General features: G+C 42.4%; 1 protein-coding gene across 1 annotated transcript in view; it reads left to right on the forward strand.

The window, feature by feature from the left end:
• The window catches only part of BEND7 (BEN domain containing 7), a 74,595-nt gene that overhangs the window by 36,829 nt on the left and 25,430 nt on the right, over positions 1-12,336 (forward strand). The window contains exon 6 of the mRNA XM_088025533.1: positions 6,744-6,969. Coding sequence (XP_087881659.1) covers positions 6,744-6,969 — 226 coding nt within the window. The remainder of the gene's footprint in view (positions 1-6,743; positions 6,970-12,336) is intronic.

Here is a 12,336-nt window from a genome sequence, read left to right on the forward strand (position 1 = left end):
ATTTCTACTTTGGGGCAAGATTATTTGACCCACTTTAAATTAGCACATTAAATATAATTCAAGCCTAAGTTCCACAGAAGCCAAACCAGGATCCCAAAACCCAAAACCGAATTTCAAATTTAAATGCAATGTTTCCTTCTTTCTTTCACAACTCCATGCTCTGCCAGTACTCAGACAAGGCAGCCATGAATTTTTTGCAGTTGCTGTTTTTTTCCTACTTAGTAGGACATACTAAGTTGTGGTTTTCAGGGTAGATATATGTGGCTTAAGCTTGTTTCATTGTTGTTGCTTTTGGATTTGGCTTGTTTTTTGGCTTTGGTTAAACACTTAGAGCAATTTTCAAAAATATATTTGTGAGGGGCACCAGGGTGGCTCAGTCAGCTGAGCGTCCAACTCTGATCTCCGCTCAGGTCTTGATCTCAGGGTCGTGAGTTTGAGCCCTGCTTTGGGCTCCAAGCTGGGTATGGAGCCTACTTAAAAAAACAAATATATATATATATATATATATGATATGTATGATAATTATTAATAGTAGGACACTTTTTTCTCTTTATTGGAATTATTGTGAATATTTTCTAGTAATCCTAGATTATCCAGATTTAAAAGTTATCAGAAGATAAATCTCTGGCTACCCATCAACTGAAGATAATTTCATTAATGTTTATACTAAGTCATTCTTCTAAAAATAAATAATTTAAAATGTATTGCTCTCAACATAAGTAACTTCTGAAATCAGAATCTGTTTTCTTAACACCTTCTTAGCCCAATAAATACATCATCCACTGGGAACTAGTAAAGCAAATCAGCGGAGCAGGCGACTCTTTATTCACTGACCTGCTGAACTTAAGGCAGTATATGCTTGAGAGAGGAGGTTCCAGTGCAGACTGCTTGGGTTCAAATCTTTGCTTCATCTCTAAGTAGCTGGATAATCTTAAACAAGTTACCTGACCTTTGCATGCCTTAGTTTTTGCATCTGCAAACTGGGGATAATAAAATAGTCACTTCGCAGGGTGAGGGTGAAGTTAGAAAAACCCACTTCACCTGGGTTAGCCTAGAGCCTGGAATATGGAGTAGCGAGTAAATGTTAATGACATCACCATTTTCCGGGGTGTACCTAAATGAACAAAACAGTCCTTGCCCTGCAAGGAGCATAGGAGGAAAACACATAAGCAATAGTAATGGTAGGATAGGACGTTAGCTCTAGTTGTGGCAGTCAGGAGATGGCAGGGGAGCCTGGAAGAGCAGGACTGGCCCTCTGCCAGGAGGGTCAAAGACAGGCTCTCCAAGGAGCAGGTGCATCGGAGTTAGGATGGAAAAAGCTAGATGGCCGTGGCTAAAATCTTATGTCTTCAACATTTGGGCTCAAATATCTTTAGCATAAATCAAGCCATAGTGCTTAAAGCCATTAATTTACCACCTGAGGAAGGAAAAAGCTAAAAACATCTCTAAATGACTTTGGAGTGTCTCATTATGCAAGTGCATGGAGAAGTTTCAAGGGGCTGAGTTGTATTGTATTTTCTAGTTAAATGCTTAGTTCTACCAAAATTTTGTCAAATAAAAAATCTGTAAATGCTTGGCCCTTTAATGACTTCTTGTCATGTTTATCCAATTCAACCTTAAATATATGCTAGTATATAGACTGTGATAGAACTTTTGCCCAAGCATTTTTTACTTACTACAGAACATCCACCTTATAATTGAGTCTTGATGGGGGCGCCTGGGTGGCTCAGTCGGTTAAGCGTCTGCCTTCGGCTTCCAGTCATGATCTCCGGGTCCCAGGATCGAGCCCCACATTGGGCTCCCTGCTCAGGGGGGACGCTGCTTCTCCCCTCTCCCTCTACTGCTCCCCCTGCTCATGCTCTCTATCTCAAATAAATAAATAAAATCTTAAAAACAAAAACAAAAACAAAACAATCGAGTCTTGATATAGTACATCCAAGGTGGAGACTCTGCCCCATCGACACTGAGATTCTCAGCTCCCAGCAAGACCTGCTACAGCAGGCCTGCCTTGCGATCTGGTATATTCTTATGAGTACCCACATCCCTGGGCATGATTATGGCATTGCATTTAATAAATAGTAATAGTGGTTCTTGCTATATTTACCTGGAACAGAGTTGAGTTATAGGAAATGATTTCAGTTCTTCCCAAACAGAACCAAGAGCACATTTGTGAGCAAAATAAAATCCATTGTGAGGGGGGTTTGTGGTTTTTTTAAATTTCTTTTCATAAACTAAAGCTCATTTTCCTAGAAACACATCTGACATACTGCAAAATAAATACTAAATGAAAATAAAGTATCACTGTATATGAAAGTATTAGGAGCAGAAAGACTAAATTCATAGTCTTTAAACAATCTTTAAAATTCTGTTATGTGTTTTCAGCCCCAAATCAGTTAGTCTTATTCCACAGAATCCTGCCTCTTCATCCATGGTTTTTTTCTTGAGCCAACTAGCTAGCCAGTGGAGTATACCAACTATTGTGTGTAATTTATTAATTTGCAATTGAAAATCTGAGGTTAATTCCAGCATAAATATTCATGCAGGTTTTTTTTACTCTTTTAACCAGGGACCACATTTAGCTATTTACATGTTTTACTATAATTTGGCATTGATAGTACCTTCTGGAAAATAGCCTCTATCAAATTTGTTCCCTCTGTGATTAATATGATCTCTTTAAAATTGTTTTACATGTTTTTCTTTAGATTATACAGGGAATCAAATGATACACTTGCTCATAGGGACTGAGGGGCAAATCTTTTAATTCACTTGGTTAGGGGATTTCCCCACCCATACTAGATCTTGACCCCAGCTTCTACTAAGCAAAGGAAGGCCTTGACTGAAATGCAAAGGGGAACAGGAGAGTTAATGCCCACAGGCCTGAGTCCATGAACATTTTTAAGGGTCATATGGCTACACGTGGTTTTTGCCTCCAGAACTTCCCTGGGTGTAAGACATGATGCCACTGCATAAGGAAAATTCAACTTTTGATATACTCTGGTGCTAAGTAGCTGCAGTTCCGAAAATGGGCAAGACATTCATGAAAATCCAAATTTATAGCACAAATTCAGACTCTTAACTCGTAAGATGAGGACTCTAAGTGTCGTAAATTCTGCCCCACACTTTGGCTGTCGTCCTTTAAAATTGAACTACCTCAGTAAACAATAGAATCTGTCAGTGTATTAGCGATCTGTCTTTGCTTGAAGAGCTGAGAGTGATGCTGTCAAAGTCTGGTTTGTAAAATGATGTTCATTTGGAATAGTGTGGTTTCTATCACAGGTATCCTTAGTAAGCAGAGAGAGCTCATTTAAACTAGCACTAGTAAACAAAAAGATTCAATGATACAATTGGAGTTTTAACCTGTTTTTAAATATACGTGCAGATTATAGCTCATTACATGGTAGTAATGCACGGTGATTTTATTTGTAAAATGGAGGAAATCTGAAGGTTTCATAGTGAAAATCTGAGATTAGTTTTCTCTGTGTTTCAGAAAATAAAGTGACCCTCTTTTTGTTTTTAAGGAATTAGCTTGTTGCTTTGTGGCACCTTGTAGACAGAGCATTAGCGCTGCGCTAGGAGGAGCTAAGAAATCTGCGTAAGAGAAAGGGCCTGGAGAGCAGGAAGGGGGCAAATATGAGTCACCTTTGCTCTTGCTGCTATTGCCTCAAGTCCTAAAACCGACTCCTCTGTAAGAGACTCATAACTGGGCGAGTTCATGTTCATTGATCTGGTAAGAACACTTCAAAACAACAGTATTTGTCCGTTGGTAGAAAGTGGGCCAGGAAGTACTGACACTTTCTGCATTAGGAGAGCATCTCAGAAATCAAGACACTCTACGATCCCATAGGGAGTCTCCTGGCTCCACAGAAACCTCCCAATATTTAGCTTTAGGAGTTGCAGCAAATGCTAGAAACACCAACTGCCTCTCTTGTCTCCTAAATTCTGCCGTAAGGCCCTCATAAAATGCTGTCCTGACCCCTCCCCAACCCTGCTCACCCCTCACCCGCCAAATGCTGCTTAGTGCCCTGAACCTCTCTTGTAGCATTTATCGCTTTGTACTTTATATAATAGATATTTGTGTCTATATCTCATCTAGGGAGCCCGACCTGAAACTCCTTGCGGATGGAGTTACACACACAGTAAATACGTCTGGACTCAGTCAGTTCAGTGCTCCCCAAGTGGTCTGCTCCTTGAGTGAGCATGAGTGCTGCCCCAGGAGGACTGGCACACTGAGCCACCGCATGGCAGACTCTCAAACACGCTTCCTTTACATTGGGCCAAAGGGTCTCTAAATCAATATTATCTTTGAATGAATGAATTTTGAACCAATTCTTACATAGTGTTTTGCTTATTCTGACAAATACCTATTGGGCAGTGACTGGGCATTTGGCTGTCTGAGTACAAAAGAGCGCATATTCTCACGAGAAACACAAACTCCCAACCAAATAAATGCAGTGCGGAAAGTGCTGGAAGTATAGTCGGTAGAAAAGACTGAGTCTGTGAAGAAAGGAGGGGCTCGTTTTTGCCTGATGGCTAGATGAGGTCCGTAGTCCTCCAACCAGGGTCAAGTCCTCCAGGGTGGGTCCTGGGCAGGTTCTGGGAGTCTCAGGTCAGGTGGCTGAGTCTGAAGCACCCGGTTGATGGTACCAGAATTCAGCAGGGTTATGTGAACGAGAGCAGTTGGTGTCTTCCCCTTTTGACTCCTGAACATTTAAAAGCTTCTATACCCCCTTAGCCCCTCATACAGCTACAAGCAGCTGCTTCTGTAAGTTGAGATTCCTTTTTTAATGGCTTTTTAAGTGATATAGGAACACTTATCAAAAATCTGAGATCAAAAGATTTAGAATAAGGTCTGAATGCAGCCATTGATATGCATAGCAAAATTCTGGTTATGAATGAAACTTCATCTTAGATGATGATGGTAAAATTCCCTCCATCTAATATTTCCACATCAAATCATTCAACAAATATGCATTGAGCACCCCGTGTGGGACAGGAGACGAGGGCACAGCCTCTGGCTCCCAGCAACACCCCCACACACCCTTTACCAGCAGCATGACCCAAAACTCAGCAACCAATCAGACAGCACTCTTCGGAGAGCGATGTTTACCAAGCATCCAGGGACCAAAAGTTGAAAGGTAAAGTGAAGCAGAGAAATGTGATGACTTCGTGGATAATCCAAGTCGAGAATAGCATTTGGCAAGGGCAGGGCCCAAACTTCCTGCGTCATCTGATCATTTCCGCCCTCTTTACTCTGACCACAGTGTGCTAGAAGCACTAGGACAAACGAAAGTAATAATTCCTATTCTCCAGGAGAAAAACTAATCCCAGATCCTCTTTTCTAATATGGTTTTAAAAATCTAAAGTAGCACCGGGTTTGCAAAGTGGTAAGTATGATTATCCAAGAATCAACTTTTATAACACATCTTACTTAAGAGAGATTTTCTTTTTTTCCTAATGAAAGTATACCGACTGCGTTTCTTCATATTAAAGTTACTATTTTAGAGTTACGTTATAATCAACAGTAAATGACTTAATAGTTTAGATTATGACTAATGAACTTCTATCTATTCAAGAATTTATTGAGTACTTACTATGTGCCAAGCCTGAGAGATACAAAGTCTGAGTTGCGGGCATCAGGAAGGGCCACAATCTAATAAATAATTATACGGTATAATAAATGCAGCCATATGAGTATGTCACGTTAAGAGCAGTGACAGAGTGCGTGGCCACCTCCACGGGAAGGAAGGAGTTCGCAAAAGCTTGGAAATGCAAGTGTTCACTGGGTTGCCGGAGGAAAAGACAAGCTAAGTGTCCATGGAGTGCTAACAGTCTATTATTACCGTCTGAGCTCATATTCTACTACGTAGAGTCCAAGTTGAAAGGTACCTTCCAGGTCTTCTGTTCCAGCCTCCCAGGCAGAAAATCCCTGATGGGGAAGCAGGGTGACGAGTGTGTTGGTTTTCGGGTGCTCTGGGACATGGCTTCAGATTCTCCTCCCCAAAATAGGGGCAAGAGGCAGAATTAAACTGCCTGGGGTACCTGCTCATCCTTTCTGCTTATTTTATGCACTACAGTAGCACTGTGAACTACAGTAGCACCGTGCACTACAGTAGCACTGTGAACACATACCTGAGCTCCACTGCACTACTTAGTTTCCGTAAGTTTCCACTGGAGGAAAAAAAAATGCAGTCCCACAGCTGAAAACCACAGGCAGAGTAAAAAGAGCCATGGGCCTCTGGGTAGCCCCATATTCGTGTGCTTAGGCAAATGAAGTGAAATTATTTCATGTACGAGAAAGTAATCTGTCAAGTGTAACGCACTGAGTACATTCAGATTATTTGTAAATCATTTTGTTATGATCTCTTTGGACCTTAGTTCCTTCACTTCAAAAAAAAAAAAAAAATGAGGGTATTTTCACCCAGAAATCTCAAGTTCTCTGTAGCTCCACAGTTACCTGAGTTTGTGATGATCTGCCTTCTCTTGACTGTTTGTGAGGACAAGAATGCCTTTGCAGCGTGCTTTGCTTTTGAAGAGACTTAATGCTGGAATTAGAGCGTCTTATTTTGTAAGAACCAGTCACTGGTTTTATAAATTGCAAATACTGGCGCGCAAAGCCGAAACCACATCGTTTGTAGGGTATGGACATTGCAGTAGCTAGTGATATGCTAGCTATCACTAGTGATATGCAAAAGTCAAATGCTTCAGATGTTGCTTTTAATGAAATATTTATGTTCTTTTGGTAGCCAGAAGTGCAACTTGCTGAAGGCTTTGATGTGTTCATGCCTAAATCACAGCTGGACTCCATACTGTCAAACTATACTCGCTCAGGAAGCCTTCTGTTTAGAAAGCTGGTGTGTGCATTTTTTGATGACAAGACTTTGGCTAACTCCTTACCCAATGGGAAGAGGAAAAGAGGACTCAATGACAACCGAAAAGGACTAGACCAAAATATTGTGGGTGCAATAAAAGGTTGGTCTGCATCATTTCATTTTATGGGTTCTTTGTTGAGCTTTGCCTTCATTGCATAAAGATGCAGCTGAAACTGTGGTCACCTAACGAGAGGCTAATTGAATTTGCCCTTGGTAGTTTACCCACTGGTGTGGCTTTGGGGTATGAGCTCTGTAACTCAGCACCCCAAATATCACTAGAATTTGGTATTTCAAGGTGACGTTGGCTTGTTAAAATCATGATTTCAGAGCCAATTTGTTCTGCGGAGCCAAAAAGTCTTTCCTTAATTGTCTCTTAAGAAGAAAAGTATCTTTCCTCTTAGTAATTTCTAACTAAGAACTTCAGCAAAATATGATCTTAAATTTTTAGTTGTCAATAAGAATAAAGCTATGATGCTTTTTGGAAAATAAAGGAAAACAGTTCTCTCCAAAGTTTGGAAGCTGATGTACATAGGTCATGGCTTCTAAAGACATTTTAAATGTCAGTGAGCCCACTGTGAAGCCAAACCCTACGCATCTCCACCCATTCCTGACCTGTTCTGCTCCCTCTGGTTCTGTGTGTGGAGTCATGCGAAGTACATGCAGAGAAGACCGTGAGTCTCTCCCACTCAGCACTGTGAACACACACCCGCGCTCCGCTGCACTACGGTAGCACTGTGAACACACACCCACGCTCCGCTGCACTACGGTAGCACTGTGAACACACACCCGCGCTCCGCTGCCCTGCGGTAGCACTGTGAACACACACCCGCGCTCCACTGCACTACGGTAGCACTGTGAACACATACCCGAGCTCCGCTGCACTACGGTAGCACTGTGAACACACACCCACGCTCCGCTGCACTGCGGTAGCACTGTGAACACACACCCGCGCTCCGCTGCCTTGCGGTAGCACTGTGAACACACACCCGCGCTCCGCTGCACTACGGTAGCACTGTGAACACACACCCGCGCTCCGCTGCACTACGGTAGCACTGTGAACACACACCCGCGCTCCGCTGCACTACGGTAGCACTGTGAACACACACCCGCGCTCCGCTGCCCTGCGGTAGCACTGTGAACACACACCCGCGCTCCGCTGCACTACGGTAGCACTGTGAACACACACCCGCGCTCCGCTGCACTACGGTAGCACTGTGAACACACACCCGCGCTCCGCTGCACTACGGTAGCACTGTGAACACACACCCAAGCTGCGCTGCCCTGCGGTAGCACTGTGAACACACACCCGCGCTCCGCTGCACTGCGGTAGCACTGTGAACACACACCCGCGCTCCGCTGCACTACGGTAGCACTGTGAACGCACACCCGCGCTCCGCTGCACTACGGTAGCACTGTGAACGCACACCCGCGCTCCGCTGCACTACGGTAGCACTGTGAACGCACACCCGAGCTGCGCTGCACTACGGTAGCACTGTGAACGCACACCCGCGCTCCGCTGCACTACGGTAGCACTGTGAACGCACACCCGCGCTCCGCTGCCCTGCGGTAGCACTGTGAACGCACACCCGCGCTCCGCTGCACTACGGTAGCACTGTGAACGCACACCCGCGCTCCGCTGCACTACGGTAGCACTGTGAACGCACACCCGCGCTCCGCTGCCCTGCGGTAGCACTGTGAACGCACACCCGCGCTCCGCTGCCCTGCGGTAGCACTGTGAACACACACCCGCGCTCCGCTGCCCTGCGGTAGCACTGTGAACACACACCCGCGCTCCGCTGCCCTGCGGTAGCACTGTGAACACACACCCGCGCTCCGCTGCCCTGCGGTAGCACTGTGAACACACACCCGCGCTCCGCTGCCCTGCGGTAGCACTGTGAACACACACCCGCGCTCCGCCGCGCTACGGTAGCACTGTGAACGCACACCCGCGCTCCGCTGCCCTGCGGTAGCACTGTGAACGCACACCCGCGCTCCGCTGCCCTGCGGTAGCACTGTGAACACACACCCGCGCTCCGCCGCGCTACGGTAGCTGTGTAGGTGCACGTATGAGTAGCTGTTCATTTATATCCAGTTCCACATCCTTAACCTATCTCTTCACTTTAAAATGTCCTTATGTAGAACTCTGATAAACATAATTTCAGGTAATAGAAGTCCTTATGTTATTTTCAAAAAGAACGTAAATGAATTCTCAAATATAGACACAACTACCATGAAAATGGAATTTGAGATCAGGCCTTAATTTACACTCGAATTGCTGATAGGACGTTCTTCACTGCCTCAGTCCCTGCCTTGCTGGGGTTGCGGCCTGGGACTAGACGCAGAGAGCCTTCGCTCCCGACTCCTGCTCCCCGTTATCTTGCAAAATGAGTAAATGAATTTAATAGCGCTTAAAGGATACTTGGAAACCCACAATTAACTATACAAAATAGTGTGACTTTTAAATGGAGTTAGCAAGTGCCAAACAGCCTTTGTTCATGGCCAGAAGGACATAAGCCTTCACTAACAGAACATTTCTCATTCTCCAACAGAATTTTTTCACTTAAAGTGACAGTTGAGTTGTATTAAATAGGAAAAGCTACAGAGATACTACAGTCTGTGCCATTTCTGAAAAGAATGATTCACCCTGAAGTGACACTAAAAACTAGATTACTGAATTTGAAAAATGGTCAGTGATGTAACTGAGACCCTCTAAAGTCAGGAAGGGTCCCATTTCGATTTAATGTGGCTAGAGCCTTCTAGAAACACAAAGGTCAAGGTTGATGGCGCTTTTCATGCTGAAGCTTTTAAACACATTGAAATGTCGCCAGGAATTGTTTTAATTTTCTTTTTTCAGGACAAGTGTATTAACAGTATGAAAGTATTTGGAAATTAGGAAATCCATGTTCCATTTTAATGACAGTAGAGGAGTTACTCTAATAATAGATGGTAATGAAATATGTCATTACAAGTAGAGTGATAGGGATTTATTCTACCATTTTCAGTTGAGACTGGTCATCATACAATAGTTTGAAAAAGTATATTACACGGAGAAATAAAGAATATGCCTTCATTTCCTTCACGGCCCTCCTCTTTAGCTAGAAGTAAAAATGGTAACAAGGCTTCTGCTCCTAATACACAATAAAGCAGATTATTCAAATCAAAGAAATTAAATTTTCCATATACTTTTTTATTGTTGAATTAAATCTAGCATTAAAATTCTGTTAAAACAACAAAAACACTTTAAAACGGAGGGAAAGCCAACCATGAGCCACCAACTTAAGTCAACAAATATCATATATTCACTTGTTTCCCTGCAGTATTTGCTCATAAACGTGTATATTTTGATCTAGATTTTTCCTCTAGTTACAAAACTAGTACATGCTTATAAAAATTCCAAGCCATAGAAATGTATAGAAAGCTAAAAGGCCTCCATAATCACACTCTTCAGCAGTTACTATCTACATTCCTATATTTTTCCTCCCTGAAATCTTTATTCAAAGTTTGACTTTGGTATCAGATTTGTCTTTCTTACAAGGGCGTTCTGTTTGTAATGGTCAGCCAACATTTTTACCTGATTTATTCTGATAATTTCTCATAAGCACCCTGAGGACAAGCTCTGTGTTAAATATTTTTTATTACCTTTTGTGCTTCACTAAGAGCTTTACATATAGTAGGGTTTCCCATCAGTACATGTTGGGTGAGTGAACAGCCATGGGTTTTTATTTTTTTATTTTTTTAAGATTTATTTATTTGACAGAGACACAGCGAGAGAGGGAACGCAAACAGGGGGAGTGGGAGAGGGAGAAGCAGGCTTCCCGCCGAGCAGGGAGCCCGATGTGGGGCTCCATCCCAGGACCCTGGGATCATGACCCAAGCCGAAGGCAGACGCTTAATGACCGAGCCACCCAGGTGCCCCCTGGGTTTTTATTTTTTATCTTTGACTTTGGCCTTCATTTATTGACATAATGGTTCTTATACTAAATACCCATCCTTATGTCTTTTCCCAACCAATTTGAAATAATTGTGAATAATGTTGTGAATTTCTACCAGTTAATAAAATGCCAATGAAAGCAAAAAAAAAAAAAAAAAGCCAAAATTCGGTATAAATTTGGGTACAACTCTCTTAATTCCCTAAAACTTTTTTCCTTTACATACATAACCATACTTCCACCAGCTAAAAGTTCATTAACCCACACATTACCATATAAAGTGGTCTTTGAAAGTAGCTAGTAATTGAACGTCTTATAATAGAACTCTCCCAGTTTTTCATGCTGTTTATTGGTAGAGATAAAAAGGGAAGTTTACTTCCCTAACCCAAGTCTTTTGAATCGGAGTCATCTGGGAAAGTGATAAAATGGCTTCTTGTACATAATGGAGGCAGAACCACCCATGTCATTGCTGGTGTCTGCCACATACTTTGACAAGATTTTACAAATATTAAATATTTTCTTCCTCTATCCTTTCAGTGATAATACACCAAATACTGCATTAATTTCAAAAGTCCTACAACCTAGGAATTTACAAAGACTGGTCAATTTTATAAAATATTAAAACTAAAAGTAACAGTAAGGTCTGAATTTTGTTTCAAATGAAGTAATTAGGTTGGTTAAAACAGGAGTGGGGGAGGAGATGAACAAAAGTCTGTAAAATGCTTATAAATAAGAACAGACATGGACTGAAGAAGAGTTTATTGTGCGATTATTAACAAGGCTCTTTGTAGTGATAATTAATATTCCCCATGAAAGTATCTTGAAACTAAAATATAAGTCTCTTTGTAGAGATCACACTTTTCACGTATTTTCATCTGTTTTATGGTGGTTAACACTTATTGGTAATAATTCATTAAAAATTCATTTATAAATACGACATGAAGTATTGATGATGAAAGGATCTTTAATTAGAAGCAGTCACCTGAGCACTTTGAGTTTAATTCTGGAAAGAAGCAACTTAACGATCTTATTAAGCGGAGCCTTAGATTTTAGGGCTGAGGATAGTTTAGTATCTTGGATTGAATTCAGAATTGATTTCATGGCCAGAACAGAGTGGAGGTCAGTACCCAGGTACGCTCTCCTCGCATCATGCCATACCTGCTGAAGACCAGCTAATTCTTGATATCATAAGCCAGGAGACCGTACAGTTTGCCTCAGTGAGAGTTATCTAAATATTGATGTAATCCTCGGATCTCCGACGCTTCTCAGAAAATGGAGTTGCTATAAAGCAATTTTTAGAACCTGGGTTCTGGTTTTTAATTCAGCTTCATGGTGATTAGTTGGGAAAGTTTTATTACTATCAAACTATACCAGATTCTCAAATCTTCTTGCATTCCATGGAAATTCTGTACGCCTGTCAAGTGAAAGACCCGACCGACTGCTCTCAGTTTACTCCATGCAAAACACGAACACACGTAAACCCAAACTGCGGCTCCCCGGCGGGCAGTCAGTGCTGATGGTAGCCGTGGGGATCACAG

The sequence above is a fragment of the Eumetopias jubatus genome, unplaced genomic scaffold (genome assembly GCF_037043125.1).
Source record: "Eumetopias jubatus isolate StellerSeaLion01/CBP00866 unplaced genomic scaffold, mEumJub1_p1.0 scaffold_8, whole genome shotgun sequence".
NCBI lineage: Eukaryota > Metazoa > Chordata > Mammalia > Carnivora > Otariidae > Eumetopias > Eumetopias jubatus.